At 43.0% G+C, this 18,084-nt stretch overlaps 3 protein-coding genes across 4 annotated transcripts; 2 read left to right on the forward strand and 1 right to left on the reverse strand.

The window, feature by feature from the left end:
* Positions 1–2,549: 2,549 nt before the first annotated feature.
* slc26a11 (solute carrier family 26 member 11) lies at positions 2,550–8,407 on the reverse strand. Its single transcript, XM_070921933.1, has 13 exons — positions 8,204–8,407; positions 7,647–7,839; positions 7,170–7,255; positions 6,557–6,779; positions 6,179–6,357; positions 6,000–6,072; positions 5,270–5,381; positions 5,074–5,129; positions 4,599–4,739; positions 4,394–4,521; positions 3,897–3,996; positions 3,635–3,768; positions 2,550–3,466 (listed from the first exon to the last, which is right to left on the reverse strand). The coding sequence occupies exons 1-13, from the start codon at positions 8,405–8,407 to the stop codon at positions 3,278–3,280; spliced, it is 1,818 nt and encodes a 605-aa protein (XP_070778034.1). The 3' UTR covers positions 2,550–3,277.
* A 1,321-nt stretch (positions 8,408–9,728) lies between these two features.
* On the forward strand, positions 9,729–15,725 carry sgsh (N-sulfoglucosamine sulfohydrolase (sulfamidase)). 2 transcript variants are annotated; one of them, XM_070920306.1, is made up of 9 exons: positions 9,729–9,853; positions 10,775–10,935; positions 11,051–11,156; positions 11,242–11,609; positions 11,706–11,787; positions 12,353–12,574; positions 13,017–13,183; positions 13,301–13,518; positions 15,388–15,725. In XM_070920306.1, the coding sequence occupies exons 1-9, from the start codon at positions 9,772–9,774 to the stop codon at positions 15,569–15,571; spliced, it is 1,590 nt and encodes a 529-aa protein (XP_070776407.1). In that variant the 5' UTR covers positions 9,729–9,771; the 3' UTR covers positions 15,572–15,725. The 2 variants fall into 2 exon arrangements, with proteins under 2 accessions (XP_070776407.1, XP_070776398.1); XM_070920297.1 differs by having other exon boundaries at positions 12,353–12,556.
* Positions 15,726–16,796: 1,071 nt separating this feature from the next.
* npb (neuropeptide B) lies at positions 16,797–17,776 on the forward strand. Its single transcript, XM_070924799.1, has 2 exons — positions 16,797–17,060; positions 17,574–17,776. Exons 1-2 carry the CDS (start codon positions 16,797–16,799, stop codon positions 17,700–17,702), a joined length of 393 nt encoding a protein of 130 aa, XP_070780900.1. The 3' UTR covers positions 17,703–17,776.
* Positions 17,777–18,084: the final 308 nt, after the last annotated feature.

Consider the following 18,084-nt stretch of genomic DNA (forward strand, 5'->3'; position numbering starts at 1 on the left):
GCCTTCTAACTTTCATTGGACATCTCATCTAAGCAATTATTACTGTATAGGATGTGCATGTTGGACCCCATCTTATGTTTCTGCATTACGTTATCTAAGTTTGTTTTTATGAATCAAACAGGTCTCTTTGAACTTAGGAGCAGCTCACTTGCACTGCAGGAAACAAACATGGGAAAACAACAGCACACAAGGGTGGTTGACCTTTCACATTTTCCCAATATGATTTATTGTGTTTTTATCATAGTGTTGTGTCACTTCTTATCATTATTTACTGGAATCATTGCGGCCCTTTTTCTATCAAACATTTCTAGACTCACTTCCCCTTTAATGTTTTATCATTCCAAGGTTAATATGAACACTTGATTATGGTAAGTACCTGTATGCAATAATGTCCTCTACATATTAAGTATGCTTGGAGAGTTGGGTGTCATTCAAAAGGAAAGCGTCTGTCATAATCAAAACCAAAAGTACATCACAGCACAAGGTGACAGATTAACATTGGACTTGGTGGGTGTTTTTATCTTTGTCATAAATAGATGTGTTTATTACACAACTTACTTTAGTGATCGCATATTTTATTTATTGAACCCATTTGAGCTACATGGTAGTGAAAGGTTTGAAAAGTAAAAATCTGACGAAAAAAAAGGTCGTAACATTCTCTTACTCGCTTTGTTCAGTTGTCATCACATGATATAAGTATGTATATAGGTAAATAGGTAAGTATTCAGTCACTGAAGATCATGAGGTCTGTAAACCAAAATGTCATGACAATCCATCTGGTAGTTATTGCGTATTTCAGTCTGGACCAAAGTGATGGACCAACCGACAGACTGACATTGCCATCGCTTCAGTCAAAGACCCACGACTGTCATCCCATTTAGATTCAAATGTTCCTAAAGTCTGATTGGTGTATGGAAATTCTTGACATCACCCTTTTTCAATGGCCCCTTCCCTACTCCCCACCCCCCACTTCCAGCGCCCTTGCTCGGACCACACCCATCTTCGAACTCGGCCTTCATTTTGCTCTCAGCTACACACCTGTGAAGTTTCATGGCTGCACCTTGTACGGTTGTGATGCTATCATGTTGATGAAATCTGTCCACAGACAGACATATGAACACCACACACAGACTGACAAGGTGAAAACAAACACCAGCCACACGCTGTCACAGCTGGTAAAATAGGTTTTCAGGGTCTTTCAGGTGTTTTGACTTGAAGAATCTGGCTAGATGCTCTGACAGTCCAGCCGATGGGATGCTTCTGGTGGTCCCTGTTGATTTAGCAGTGTCCTTTCTGCCTGGTCTTCAGTCAAAGTGGGATTCTCGTTATTCCTTGTACCTGCTGGACCTCCTGCAGCTCCCTCCCTTTATCCTCACTGACCATGTTCTGCTATGTGTAGGAGGGCCCTCACCACTGAGTTTTATATTATGGGTAGATGATGTGTTGGAGAAAACCGTCTATACTTAGTTTGGCGAAAGCGTTGTACACATGTCAGAAACAGATAACTGGGTCAGTAGAAAACTGGGTATGTAGGAAATGTTACATGTACAAGTGAGCCACAACTGGGGAGACTTGCTTGTAACAATTCCCTTTGCTGAAATTGATAATTAATGCTTCACTAAGCGCCATGAAGATTGCAAAGTCATTGTTTAGCGGGCAATATGGAAGATTCAAAAATGCTGTCAGTCAGTTTGTCCTTTTGAGTTAAACAAGAATACAGATGTATTTTGAGTCATTATTGATTCACGCTGTGTTGTTACCCGACATCGACTTTGACAACCTTAACTTAAGAGGAAGTGTGTGTGAATTTTCCGAGCAGGGCAACAGCCGTGTAAATAATTGCTAAAGATGGACACAGCCGATGGATTACAGGGTCAGGATGATGGATGAAGAATACATTCATCCTTTTGTACATGATGTGACACCAGCTTGGGACTTTTGTCTCTGTAAAAAGTGACCAAAATGACAAACAACAAATTTAGTGTTGACATTTTGAGTACTTCATGGTGTTTACAATGTGACACAATGTAGGCTTGTGCAGAAAATCAGGTGATTTATATCTTTAATGGTCTGATAAAACCTACAGTTTAGTGGGAAATTATTGCAGAGTAAGTATTCACCCCCCTTGGAAGTGATCATATTTCATGGTTTTACAACACTGACTCAACTTAACGGCAGAGTGAAAACATATCTCTGCAAAGTAATCTAATTTAATTAGAAATTAAATACAAATACGACCTGATGTCTGCAGGTTGTCTGAGGTTGCTTTTGAGTTTCAAAATGCTGCAAGCAAGAGCTGTCCAGGCCATGGTTTGGTAGATGCTACCAGTTTTATAAAGGTCTTGTTGCCGATTTCACATTAGAATGGATGTTACTCAGTGTTTATGGTATATTAAACCCCCCTGTGGATTTGTGATGTGGAAATCACCAGAAACCTGCTGAATCACTCCTGACATCTGGCATTGGAGACCCTCCATGTTTTGTTGAAATTATTGTTGTGGGGTCCCTCTGGGACCATGAATGTGCAGAGTAAAGTTATCTGACTCATTTTATTTTGTATATATTCTGTACATATGTGTGACTTAACACAACCATAACACACAGACACGCAAACACACATGTATACATATGTAAAAAAAAGATTATTCAGTAAAAGTCCTTACAGATGTGGTGATTTGGATTAATAATGTAATTCAATCAATGTCATTGTGATGAGTCAATTAAAAGCCCTGGCAACATTTCTTTACCAACATAAAAATAAGAGAAATCAATCACCTTACATTTCCTTTTACATAGATAAATAAAACGACTCATAATGATAGGTGGCATATGTGTTAGCTTTGCTCTGTTCTGTCTATTATTCACACAGCCTTCGTCCCTATTCTTATTCTGTAAATTCAGATTTGGTCTCTGGTAACTCACCTATCACCTTCAGCCCTAAAACATAACAGAGGGAGTTCTCTGTCAGTAAAAAAATATATATATCAGTAATATTATTTCTCTCATTCATACAAAATGCATAATGTCCCTCAAGAGCCTATCAAAATCTATAAAACACAGTATTAGATGTCTGGTCCACTGTTGTGCAATAGTACTGTAGTGATTCCACAAGGATTTCTGAAGTCAAGTTTAGCAGATACAAAGTTCAGCGCAACACAGAGGGACATCGCTTGGTCATTGACAGTCGGTGTACACCTATCAGTCAGTAAATCAGTTGCTGGAGGTAGTTCATCACTTTTCAACTTCATAACAGCTCAATAATCCCAGATCAGAAATGTCACTGATCAGTGTTGTTGCTACATTGCGTCTGTCCACCGTCAAACACCTCCTCCCCAGTCTGTGATTGGACAGTTTTTATGTCTGTCATTGAGGAGGCTCCCAACTCCATCTGCAGAGCTGCCTCCACGCTGTCTGTATACCTGAGGCCCTGCAGATCAGCTGCGAGGAGAACCTCCAGCACAGAGGGCTAAAGGTGGGAGGAAGGCAGAAAAACAGAGGGAAGAACATATATTTTGTTTTGTTGTTTTGATATAAGAACTGAATTCTGGCCCCAAACAAAAAAACATTATATTTTGAAATTTAACAGCCAATAATCTGTACTCCAATAAAACGCAGTGAGGACTGAGGGTCGTACCTGCAATCTGGAAAAGACCAGTCGAACTTCTCGTAGTTTGAACTGCCTCAGCAGGTCCCTGAGCTCGCTGATCACTGAGTAATCTATGACGCTGACATGATCGCAATCCAGGACCACCGACCGCGGAGGAGACGCTGGGGGGAGAAAGACAGGAGAGGAAATGAGAGGAAAAACTGAAAGAGAGGAGGTGCTTAAACAAGAGACAGAGATCACCACACATTACTGTTTCATGCAAGCGTCCTCTAAACAAAGGTATCCTTACCCTGCAGAGCCTGAGTGTGTAAGACGTGGCTGAGATACTCAGTGGCGGGAAAGCTGAGTCCACTGCCCAACTCCATCACCAGCACACCGTGATCAGACACCTGCACACAACAGGCACACATTGTTAACACAAAAACAATTGTATGATGTTCAACACACTCCAGCAGCCCTTTGGCCTTTTCGTTGTATCCGCTTCTCCTCAAACCTTCCACATCTCATTCCACTTCAGTTCCTGTAGTTCACAGCAGAGGAGCAAGGTAGAATAAAACATTGTCCTGTTGAGTTCATGCGAAAATGCCTATGAGGCTAAGAAACTGGTGCAGGAGAGTAACTGACTGTTGATTCAAATGTCAGCTTAAGTCTTTGGTCTTTTAGATTGATCATCATATTTCTCTGAACTCTAAATCGATATTATAGAAATTAATATGTTTCACTGCCAACTCTTCCTTAAAGCGTCACGCTCACCCACACACGGCCCAGTACAGAATATAATGGTACCTTTATCTGGGGTCTCGCCGTGTTGTACAGCAGCATGGCTCCAGATACAGCTACACCTCCTACGATGCCGTACTGCACCTGCCAGAAACTCATCAGGAAGGTCACAACAAAAGGCAGCAGGTCCAGCTCTGTGGAAGACACATGAGCATGAGACCACAATTAAACAAACAGATACACAAAATTAAAAAAAAGAGCAGACACCTACTGCGTATCCTCCACATCTTCGCCACAACACGGTAATCCGCCATGGGAGCTACCGCACAGATGATAACAGCAGCTAGAGAAGCTTTGGGGATGTAGCAGAAGGCCGGCATGAGGAACGCCAGGGAAAGCAACACTATCACACCTGCAAAAACACAGAGAGAGAAATCCTTCATTTACAGGAGAGAGACAGCAAGAGAACGGAAAGCCACATAAATATATGATACGATTGTCTTCTTGTGGACGTTGTCTATGTGATGAGACAGCGATGACAAAATCCTTCGACTCCTGCTAAAGCCAGTTTCTGACCTTTCTTTTATGACTTCTACCTCTGACCACCATGACAACTCTTAGACATCTCACCAAAGGAGACAGAGAAGGAGAAGGAAGCACAGAAACAACAGAAGTGGGGATAATATATGATGACACCGACCACCACAAGAGGGCGGAAGAGATAGAGCAAAAGTGTCAGGACTCACTGGTGACGATCCCTCCAGCTGGAGTGCAAACACCAGTCTGGGAGTTCACTGCTGTCCTGGAAGTGAGGAGAAAACATGACACCGTAAATATTTAACATCTGAACTCTATATGTTGCAGTCTCTCTCTCTCTCTCTCTCTCACACACACACACACACACACACACACACACACACACACACACACACACACACAAACCTCCCAAAGCTGCCAGTGACAGGGTAGGCTGACACAAAGGAGCCCATGATGTTGCTCACACCAATAGCCAGCAGCTCCTGGTTGGCATCAATTCTGTAGTCATTCTGACTGGCTGAGGAGAAACAGGAAGTTAGAATCTGGCAACACTCATTCTTTAGCTGCCTTGATTATCTAATGCGAAAAGTGCTTTTGCAACATGACAAAAAAGTAAAGTCTACAACTCTAATAATAAATAGGTTTGCATAAAATCATTTTAGCTATAAAGTCTACAGCCATGCTAGCAGCTCTGTGAGGCCGCACTGCGGCACAGCAGTGCTTTGAGCTAAATGCTAACATGCTGATGTTTAGCAGGTATAATGTTTACCATGTTCACAATGTAAGTTTTGTAATTAGCACAAAACACAAAGTACAGCTGAGGCTGATGGGAATCTCTCTCTTCGTTTTGCAGGTATTTAGTCATAAACCAAAGTATTGGATAAAATTTAAAAATAAAAAGTTAAGGGATCACCAAAGTTATTACATTTCATCTTGAGGGGGACATGAATGTCTGAACCAAATTTCACGACAATCTATCCAAATGTTGTTGAGACATTTCACTCAAAACCACAAACATGGTGGCGCTGGAGGAAAAGTCAGGGGATCACCGAAGTCATCGTCATGAATGTCTGTACATAACTGGACCGATTGTGGACTGACCGACTGACAGACCAGCGCGGCTAAGAACACTTACCAAAAGCTTTAGCAATAGCAATGCTCTCCAACAGACCCATGAAGGGAATCACAACAAGCCCTCCTCCAAAGCCCTGCACAAAACACACAGAGAGGAAGACTAGTCAGCTGCTCTTCACGCGAACTGGAAAGATTTTGGGAAGTGAAAGTTGCCTCACCCTGTAGCTCTCTTCTCCTTACCTCTACAATCTCTCCAAAGGAGACGACGGTGCCGTTGGCTGTGGTGTCTGAGGTGGGCGGAGGCCTGAACGGCGGGAGCCCCTGGGAGGTTTTCCCAGTGACTGTAAACACGTGATAACCGTAAGCATCCCAGGAAAATGCTACGAAGGATGCAGCCACGACCACCAGAGCGTTACGCACTGATCAAGACAGAGAAGAAATGAAGAAATTTGAGGAAAGAAGAAGGTTTTAGAAAAGTAAAATGTGTATCTAAAACATAGTGCAGACACTGTACATTTCAGATTTTATACAACGTGATTGGGGTACATGCATGTGAAGAGACAGACATATACACACTCACACACACAGACACGCAGTCACAGCCACACAGGTACTAACTGGTAGCAACGGTCCACACTAGTTTCCTTGCGACTCTGGAGTAGGTGGAGTAGGGAGCGTCGTCAGGGCCCAGACTCGTCTTCATAAACAACAACATGACCAGCAGAGCGAGACAAAGCAGACCCAGTACCACATCACCAACCCTGGCTTCTGGGATCTTGTAGAAGGTGTAGTAAACCTCCAGGAAGAACTCGTGGGGAACGCCCTGGAGTCCCAGAATATTCTAGAAACAGAAGCAACAGGGCTGCCATCAGCTGAAACCACTGACAGGCAAAGTGGGTGAACAAGAGGAGCTCTCCCTTTGCCTTTTAGATAGAAACAGTAACTACAAAATGAGTTTGCACACCGAATTTTTTTTTTAACTTGTTTTATTGTGTGTGCAAATTCTTTCTGCTTACTATGTCGATATTATTGCTTTCTTTTAATAATTTGTTATTGTTGAAGTGTAAAGTTGTCTGTATTGGGTGTAAAGAGACTATATAAACTATAAATGTGAAACTGCAGTCAGTGTCGAGTAGAATCATAAGGAAATGAGTGCAATAACTGGTAGATGCATGTGTCATTGTTTTTGTTGCTGTGTGTGTGTGTGTGTGTGTGTGTGTTTAACTCTTACCTTGACCTGGCCAAAGCCAATGGTTACTGCAGCAGCACAAGTGAAGCCTTTTATTACAGGGAAAGAGATGAAGTCCAGCAGGAAACCTGCAGAAGAAAAGCAAAGTAACGAATGATTTGCAGAGCCATGACACTGACCTTGAATCAAAAATAAAAGCAAGGTTGAGATCCACAGATTTCACAGAAATTGCGTGTGGTTAAGCAGAGGAAGTTGTAGATGTGGTGGTAGGAAGTGCACTCACAAACAAATCTCCTGTTTCTTCACAGTTTCTGCAGGTCTGTCCATTAATCGTTTGAAGTTGGTACATGACACTCATTTTAATATTGTAATATTGTAATATCAGGTTTTGATACAGAGCTCATCCTAAAGACTGGAAGATGTAACACTAAAATATTGTTGCTTCCCAGTTGAGTGCTGAGTAAATTAAGAAAACCACCAGAAGGGTCACAAGGTTTTCACCTGACCCACCCCCCTCACCTAATCTCAGTAATGCCATTACAGCCTGGATGAGTCCACAGAGGAGGCTGAGCAGCACGGCTCGATGCGGCTGCCCCCCCACCACGGAGAAACACAGGAGGGACATGATGGCCGTGGGACCCAGTGTCACATCCTTAGAGGTCCCCAGGAGGGTGTAGAAGAACCCCCCCATGAAGGCAGAGTAGAGTCCGTACTGTGGGGAGAAATGCTTTTAGACCAAATGATGAACAGAGCTGCGACTGACGATTATTGTGTTCATTACTGATTAAATCAAAAATGTGTTTAGCTTCTTGTGTCTCTGCAGAGACACATTCATCTGCTGAAGTTTCTCTGTGCTCACCTTAAGTCTGAGTTTAAGACGTGTACCTACCAACAGGCGGTGGTCTTTGAGTGAAAGCAAAAGCATCAGTAACATAACAATGATACAGGCTGTTATTGACAGGCGACATCATGATTTCAACTCTCTACAGTTGAGAAGGAGTGACTTTAACAACTTGATGATTTAAACGCAGAGCTGAGATATCTGGAGAGTCACAGACAACTCAGCAAGGATTCACCTGCACAGGAAGGCCGGCTACTTCAGCATAAGCCAGCGCCTGCGGTACAGTCGTCAGGCCGACGGTGAGGCCTGCGAGCACGTCCATCTGGAGCCACTTCAGCTTGTACCTGGGCAGCCAGGAGAGGATGGGCAGCCAGGCCTTCAGCATGCTGTAGGAGCAGCAGGCCCGGGCTGACACTCGCCCCAGCAGAGGCCGGTCCATCGCACAAGGATTAGAGGTGAAGACGGAGAACCTGGAGAGGGGGATGACAGGGGAAAGGATGAAGAGACAGCTGCAAGTGTGCAGGATTTTATTATTACAGAATAAAAGCCATATACACAAAGCGATCAAGTTTCCTCTTCTTTTTCAAAGGCCACTCATTGGCTTTTGGGAAGTGCTGCTTTGTTCCTCCGGCTTTCCTTTGCTTTCTGAGAGTCCTCTCTCCTCACAGGCCCAGTTTTCAGGGAAACACACACTCTGTGTGCATGCATGCATCAGTTAGTCTGCATGTTTTTCTGGACAACTACACAGCACATCAAAGAAAGTGGATGCCATATCTTCAGATGCATGCTATGATCTGTGTGTAATGGAGAAAACAACAACAAAAGCTGCCAGGTCACATAGATTATATTACCAGAACTTACTACACTGGTGTTTAATATTTTAATGAGGTCACCTGACCCGTGGCCTTGACCTTAACAAGCTTTGTCATATGATGATCATATGACAGGTTCGTGCTGTGCATGCTTGTCTCAGACCAGTGATTGTTTTGCAACAGCCAGAACTTTTTCAACACAATCACTTACAAGCCTTAAAACTCCCCGACAAAGAAACATGTCCAGAAATACTCATCTCACAGTGAGATATTGCATTGATCTCCCTTTGTGTCCTATAATGTGTTTATGTTATGAAGGATATAATGTTCTTCTAACATTGATTGAACAATAAGAGGTTGCATTGACAAAGTGAAAGAACGTGAATAATCTAAAAAACAAAAAAAGCTGTGTGACTGGAACAAGCACAAATAAATGAAGATAAGCTAGAATAGAATAGAACAGAACAGAACAAAAAGACACCATAGAATAGAATAGAAAAACAACACTACACATTAGAATAGAACATAATAGAATAGAGCACAAAAACAACAGAATATAACAGAATAAGAGCTCTTACCCGACCTAATATCCTCTTCTGTGACATTATGCACTGGTTCAGCTGTGATTCTCAGCTCCTTTCTCTAAAACCACTTCCTCACTCTGCTGCTGAAGCGCGAGACAGAGGTTCTTGCGTTCTATCCCCACGTGACCTCTGTCATGTGACGTCGGGTGGGCGGGGCTTGAGTTGTTTGCGGAAGACGTGAAAATGTGTGTTCACTGCTGTCGTTTATTGACGATGATGTAGCTGACACAAAGCTCTACAAGTCACTTTATGTACTTTGTGTATTTATTTTGACGACTGAATTCATTGTAGTCATTGAACGGAAATTGTTTCCGCTCACATGAAATGTTTCAAAGCCAAAGCAGCGGAGGTTTTGAGACTTGGTTTTTGGCTAACAGTGAAGACAGCCAGCTAACTTAGTCATCATCATGCTGCTCGAGTTGTTTTTTCTCACTTTGGCGTCTTGTCCCATCGCGGAGTCAAACAGAAGACATGTCCTCTTGATAATTGGTGAGTGAACTTTTACATTTCTATCAGTGGTAACTCGTGACACTATTTCAAGTCAGTTGAAGTTTCAAGACTGCAACTGACTTTTAAACTCTGACAGGAAGAATTATAATACTGAAATATACACTCAGTAAATCCTATTGCATTGTACAGAGAGGTGTTTCTGTTATTCAGCCCACCCTCACTCGCTCTCTAAACAGTTTCAACAAACATTATAACTTTCGTGAAGGGAGGAATTATTGCAGGACTGTTGTATTAAGACTGTATTAGTTTTAGTTAGCTGTACCTAATAAACTGTCCAAAATTAAATGGCAGTATGGATACAGATCATGCTGTGGTACATTTTCTGGACAAACTGTTAGATAAAATAACCAGATGTTAATGGTTTATTTTTGGCAAATACCTGACATATCAAACTACTTTATCACATTGATGTGATTTATTGTGTATGTGTGATCCGTCTTATGGTCAGTCTCATTGTTTTGGACCAATGATGTATCCTCTGCAGTACATTGTGCCACTGTCTAATAGTTTTGTGCAGGGAGAAGAAACATTAAGAAGAACGTTAATCACACACAGACACATGGCATACATACCAATTGTAAGTGAAAGAAATAGAAATAAATACAATAAATGAGCTGAATTCTTTTAATTGTGTAAGATATTGACAAATAAATATGAATATAAAAATACAATACGGCCATAGAGCAGTCCTCACTGAAGTGCGACATTTCCCACAATGGCCCAATACAGTTTGCTAACAAGTCACAGTAAACGATGACAACAGTGTGCTTTGAACTTTGTAGGAACAGTTTGAGTCGCTTTTCTCTTCCAACATGCCTCCGAGCACAAAGCCAGCTCTATAAACATACTTTTGTCCATGTAGTGTGAAAGCTAAGAAAAGTGTTTTTATTCCTCTTGCAGCTGATGATGCAGGTTTTGAGACGGAGGTGTATAACAACTCTGTGGTCCACACCCCCCACCTGCGCTCTCTGGCCCAGCGAAGCCTGGTGTTCAGCAACGCCTTCACCTCTGTCAGCAGCTGCTCCCCAAGCCGCTCCACCATCCTCACTGGCCTGCCGCAGGTGAAAACATACACACACACACACACACACACACACACACACACATATGGATGCCTCTCAAATGGATTAGCGCATGACGGCACAGTATTTAGGTTGATTTGATATGCGTTTTCAGCACCAGAACGGCATGTACGGGCTTCATCAGGGTGTTCACCACTTCAACTCGTTTGACGGAGTACAAAGTCTGTCGCTGCTCCTCAGCCAAGCCAACGTACACACAGGTAAATAACAAAGACCAGTTTTTACCTACTTTCACACACAGTCTTGCTTTTTGTCACCATATCTCCCCCTCTCTCATTCCCACAGGTATAATTGGGAAGAAGCATGTCGGTCCAGGATCTGTGTACCCTTTTGATTTTGCCTACACGGAGGAGAACAGCTCTGTCCTCCAGGTGGGGAGGAACATCACCCGCATCAAACTCTTGGTCCGCAAGTTTTTCCAGACCCATAGAGAGGAAGCCTTTGAACGAAGGCAAAAGAAAGAAGAGAATAAAGACAACACAAAAGACGAAGAGAGGCCGTTTTTCCTTTATGTTGCCTTTCACGACACCCATCGTTGTGGACACTCGCAGCCCCAGTATGGAGCCTTCTGTGAGAAGTTTGGGAATGGTGAAATGGGGATGGGTAGAATACCTGACTGGACACCAGAATATTACACACCAGAACAAGTGAAGGTCAGGGATTTTATGTTTTCAAATGTAGAAGACGAGCATCAGCTGTAAAACATACATATAAATTAATCTGGTCTGTTCTCATCTTGTGTACTTCAGGTTTCTCCTTTTGTGCCGGACACACCTGCAGCACGAGCTGACTTGGCCGCACAGTACACCACTGTTAGCAGACTGGATCAAGGTACGCAACAACACCTACACACCATAGACTGAGTATAAAGATGGACGACGCATTTCCACTTCCTCCCGCTGTACAAAAATGAAGCCAAAATATTCCAGAGACAGCCGCTGCCATCTTGTGCTGGTGACGTCATTTGAATCCAGGATCTGCGCAGTAGTGATCGAAGGGTGGAGCTGCGGTATCGAGGTCGCACCCATTATATATTTATAGCATCAAATAACTATTAAAAAACAAACATCAGAAAAATGAACACAACAACCAACAACAAACATCCACGTGATAAGAACTACCTAAAAAGACAGAAATCATCTTTGGGAAAAATGTATTGTGATATGTGATTTTAAAAAAAATCTGTTCCATCTGCAAACATGGAGGGGCCGGGGCTTATGACCTACACTGCAGCCAGCCACCAAGGGGCAATTGAGACATTTGGGTCCACTTTTTGGGAGCTGTCATGTCGTCCATCTTTATTTACAGTCTATGCTACACATGCACCAAAAAAGAGTGTGGAGAGAAGCCATTCTTGTAAAACACTGTGCTATGATGGTGTAAATCTCCTCTGCAGGTATCGGTTTGGTTCTTCAGGAGCTCAGGGACGCTGGTTATGAGAACGACACTCTGGTCATCTACAGCTCAGATAACGGCATCCCCTTCCCGAACGGCAGAACCAACCTGTATCGCTCTGGGACAGCGGAGCCCATGCTGGTGTCCTCTCCAGAGCACAGGGAGCGATGGGGAGACACCAGCCAGGCCTACGTCAGCCTGCTGGGTAAGAGATGGATCGCAGGTTGGGAAGGCTGCAAGTGAAGTCCATGTGTTTCTTTGATGTGCTTGATCGGCCACAAGAGGGAGACTTAATGATGCATCAGCAGCAGAACAGAGCAGTTGTGATATACATGTCTGCAGAAGGTGATTACAGCACATTAGATAGACTGTAACCATGGCAAGTATTCAAGTATATAACTAGTAGACATTATGAACCTTAAATAAGAGACATTAACATAAAGATTTGGTTTTCATTGGACAGTGACGTATTTATAACGATGTCCCTCTGTTTACACAATAAAATAAAAGAAACACTGTACTAATTATGAGTGCATATGACTCTACTATATACATATTATCAGTACATTGAAATGTAATATTCCCTCAATGAGCTACTAGTTTGTCTTATTTTCTCGCTGTCTATTCCTCCCTTTTCTCTTCTTCTCCCTCTCTTTTTTTGGCAGACATCACTCCCACCATCCTGGACTGGTTCTCTGTTCCCTACCCGGCCTACAGTCTCCCCGGGAGCCCCGCCACCCCGGTCCACCTCACCGGTCGCTCCTTACTTCCTGCTCTAGTCACTGAGCCCAGCAGCTGGCACACAGTCTACGCCAGCCAGTCCCTCCACGAGGTCTGCGAGCACCGCTGCTTACAGACAAGATGTCGCCACCACTGACTGTCAGAGATAGACTTTCATGAAGGAATCAAACAGAAGGCCTTGACTTCTGTACTGTCATGTTGATTTCAGGTAACCATGTACTACCCAACCCGCTCCGTCCATCAGGGGGCGTACCACCTTCTCCACAACCTACACTACCGCATGCCCTTCCCCATCGACCAGGACCTGTACGTGTCACCCACCTTCCAGGACCTGCTGAACCGCAGCAGGCTGAGTGAGCCCACACACTGGTTCAAAAGCCTGGAGCAGTATTACTACAGAGACCGCTGGGAGCTGTTCGACTCCAGGTCTGTAAAGCTGCTGACGCTCATGTTGTTCTAGTGTAGGAGAAGAAATATGTTCACTGTGATGATAAATATCAGTCGGTTAAAAGGGCATTTGCTAAAGTGTTTGGAGATAAAAGCAGAGTGATCACAATACTTGACCTTGATTGGTGGATGAAGTTCATCTGATTTGAATGACGCACACGGCCACCATTTGTAGTCTGGTGATTTTTCTCCTGCACTGGACTTCAGTTGGGTGCTCAGCCTAGCTGTGGTTCCAGCTCCAGGACCACATTTCACGCACGGACTCACAAGGTGAAAACAACACCAGCCACATGCTGTCATGGCTGGTAATTATTGTCAATTTAACATCTTTAATTATGTAGTATATGACTATAAATGCCTGAAATTTGAAAATCTTGCCTTTGCTGACCTCCAGTGGTTAAACGTCTCACCTGGCTGCAGCGACATCACTTTTGGGTGTGGTTACAGGTTCAACAGAGCCCACCTCTGACCACACCCCTCAGTGGTGCTGGGTGTGGTCAGAGGTGAAACGGGCTTGGAACTTCCAACCAGAGAGGGCCGTTAAACACTGCTTTTCAGCCTGGTAATAAGTTACTATTTAAACTGCTTTTATTTACCAGTTTATTGGTCTGTTATATATTTATTTACTGTATATAGTTTCCCGTATATATATTGTGCTTCAAAGATGAATGGAAGAGGCGACTGGTAATGAGTCATATTGCATTTATGATATAAGTACCTCCCTAAAAACCAAATCCGATAAATGAGTCCACCACCTCTGGAGACACAGGTGACCCTGTCAGTCGCAGAGTCTAGTCCTGTGGGGATTCTTCTCCCACGTCCCTCGGACTATGAATGGATTCTGCACTGAGTCGCTAAAGTGAGGATTGGATGCTTGCTTTTAGTGCTGAAACGATTTGTCAATTTGTTGATCCACAGGAAATAAATGGCACAAAATATGTCGGTACATTTTACATTTCATTATTAAGCAAATATTCTCTGGTTCCAGCTTCTCAAATATGAGGATTTGCTGCGTTCGCTGACAGCTGGTTGAACAAAACAAGTCATTTGAAGATGTCACCTTGGACTTCAATGGGTGTTTTTCACAATTTATGAATATTTTATAGACTACATGACTAATTTATTTATTCCAAAAAATTGTCATTAACATATTAATTTATAATGAAATTAATCATTGTTGTCACAGTTGCATTCCTGCTTCTTGTGATCTAATACAAGGAAAGAGCACGAACATGTTCTCTGTGATGAAGAGCTGAGCGCTAAAATGAGTCGGATCTTTGTCAAGAGCAACCAGGGATACTTGCTCACATCATTATTTTTCTTTTCCTTTTTGTTTTTGACTGAAATACAAACAAAAACTATATAATAGAGGATTAGAACTGATTGCATATGTGTTTAAATCATAAATTAGCTTTGGAAAGCCATTCTTCTTTTGAATTTAACCTGATTCATCACCGAGAAATCATGTATTAAGGCTTGCTTGGGCTTTTCTGGACTGTTCCTCGGAGGAGCCTGAGGCCGTGTCCTCTGTATTTATTTCTGCTGACTACTTTTTGGCCAACAAAATAAATACATATGTAATTAAACCGTAGTGTTATTTCTTCAGCGTAGTGTTATTCCTGGCAGCATGGAGAACGCTTTGAAACGGCAAATACAAGTTCCTTGAAAGAACTTCTTCATTTGAATAAAACTACATTTGAACAGCTATCTGAGTAAATAAATCATGGAATATCTGAATAATAGAGACTTTATTTTTGGTGGTTATTACCTCAGTATTTCTAAATTCTTGGCTGTGACCCTGAGTCTGTTTGTGATGTTTAAACTTGTACAAATGGTTCACCAACACAGGACAGACCCACTGGAAACGAGGAACCTGGTATCAGACCCGGCCTACAGCGCCGTGCTGGAGAGTCTGCGGCAAAGTCTGCAGAAGTGGCAGTGGGAGACGGGGGACCCCTGGGTCTGTGGACCTGACTACGTCCTGGAGGACAAACTAGAGCCGCACTGCAGACCACTCTACAATGGACTCTGATGGACTCTAATGGTACTTAAACTCATCTTGATTGACATGATGTCTGCATACTGCTTATAACTTAAATGACATTTATGTGTAATTTTATTTTTGTATGTCAGTGCTGCTTTTAATGCCCCAAAATAAACAAAACTTGAATTGCCTTAATTCCTAACATTGTTTCCAGTGTCCTTCTTCATGTTAGATAATTTCATCTCTCCAGTCAGTGGTCCTTCTTATCTATTTCTATACATTTAAGGTACATTTTCCCATCATCCAGACCCCCTCATAACCCCGTTTCATAGAAAGGCAACATGGTTACACATTATTTAACTGTTTTTGTTATGACTTAATTGAACAAATGTAGATGCATCCGTCTATGTTTTAGTCTCCATCACTGTTGTTTTCCTGCTGATCAGCTGATTACAAGGGCGGTGGAGTTCATGACGCATGACCGGGGAGGTAGGCAAATCAATCAGGAAAGAGGCTTTATTGACTCCTCAGAGCTCCACTTTGAAGTGAGACAATCGGTCCTTAAAAAGCTGTTGCAACAATTTGGATCAGTCGATTATTCACTCATGTTTATTGATCTGCCCTTTTTTTTTTTTCTCCTAATCTGTCCATTTTCACTCATGTTGTTAAAGTCTTTTGAAGCCATGCACACTGATTCTGCTTTGTTGCACACCTTTTGTTGCATGCAGTGGGTACACACTGACCCAATTTAATGGCTTTTATGCATTTCGTGTGGTTTCCCAGACAAACTGCACGAGGAGTTGTTGTGGAAATGGACCAATCTGCCTTTTTTTTAAGTTTGAAATATTTTTAGTACATTTAGATTTAGTGTGTCAAATTAGTGAAACATAAAAGCATCTCCTCACTAATTTATAAGCTATGTGGACATCTTTGAGAGTTGACCAGTTATGTCAGTGTCCCTCCTGTTGCACTGATGTAAATCCATTTCACTTTTACCTCAGCAAGCGTCAGAGAAGAGCTGACGTCCCTATACATCTCCAACCCCCTCATACTCTATACCACACACACACACACACACACACACCGGATCATCATCCGCCCACCTCAGTTTTGATTTGATGAACGTCCTGGGTCACGATAACGTCGCCCAGTCTGCTTATATAAGCAGCAGAAAGTTTTCCAAGAACCCAGCAAAACATAAAGTCGGCCTCTGACCAAGAAGAAGAAAAGCGCCGCTTTCCTCTGCGTGAAAAGTGCCGAGACGGTTCCAGACATGGAGAGGCCAGTTAGGTTTGCAGTGGTGTGCGTCGCAGTGTCTCTGCTCATCTCCTGCCATCCAGTCGAAGCCTGGTACAAGCAGTCGACCGGGCCCAGCTACTACTCGGTGGGTCGCGCCTCCGGTTTGCTGTCCGGCATCAGGAGGTCACCGTACGTCCGGAGGTCCGAGTCCGAAGAGACGCTGATGGACAGCGGAGAGACAGCAGGTAACAACGTGATTCCAGAGACTAACAGGCAGATCTCCATCCTCAAAAGCATGGTGAGTACAAGATACTAACGAACTTTATTCCCGTTTTGATGATAAAATGCGTAAGAATTGCTTTCCTGTCAGCACCACAAGAGTCACATTTATAGCGACACTTGACTATTTAAAGTTAGAAATATTTCAAGTAAACATCACTTTAGTTCATTTTGCTTTCATTAAGGCGAGTAAACAAATGAGATCATAATGTTCGGAAGAGTTTTAACAACTCGTGCGTAAAGGCGCAAACCGGTGAGCGCTGCGGGACAAAGCGGCCATTGATAAAGAATTTAATTATAAATCATCCGTACTTATGGAAAAGACAGAAAGGCAAAAACAGAGGAAGAAATCATCATATGGGATTTGTCTAATGCCTTCTCTCCGCAACATTTCTTTCATTTGGGCACTAGCCTGCTGTTATTACTGCAAAACATCAGAGTCCTAAAAACGGAATTAGAATCACTAAAAGTTCATGTTGGCGGATTTTAAGTGGCAACTTTCAATTATCTCGTCACTTATTTTCCCCTGCAGGCCATCTGCGTGAAGGACATCTCTCCAAACCTGAAGAGCTGCGAGCTGCTGCGGGACGGGACGGGCACCTTCCAGTGCAAGGCGGACGTCTTCCTCACCCTGGACTCCCTGGACTGCCTGTCCGCGTGAGTCCCAGTCGGACCACCGGAGACAGTCCTCTACCGAGCCCCGGGAGCGCTTCTCTGGAAAATTAAAAGGAAAGGAATGAGGGATGGATGAGTGTGTGGGGTTGGGGGTTTGGGGGAATGTTGATGGCGCAGAGGAAAACCCGATCATTGTCATGATGGACCGCTGCAGACTCTGAATGTTCTCTTATTAAAAAAAAAACACAAACATTGTTCAGTTTTGCTTTGGTTGCGTAGACAGGAATATAAAAGAAAAAAAGAGAAAAAAAATCAGTGCGAGAGATGTTAGTTGAAACCATCTTCTTTCCAGATGACTTCCCATCTTTACTGTTTAACCCTTGACATGTGCCCGCCATTGACAAAATGTATTAAATGTCCAGAAAGTT

This window comes from Enoplosus armatus, chromosome 2 (genome assembly GCF_043641665.1).
Source record: "Enoplosus armatus isolate fEnoArm2 chromosome 2, fEnoArm2.hap1, whole genome shotgun sequence".
Classification (NCBI taxonomy): Eukaryota; Metazoa; Chordata; class Actinopteri; order Centrarchiformes; family Enoplosidae; genus Enoplosus; species Enoplosus armatus.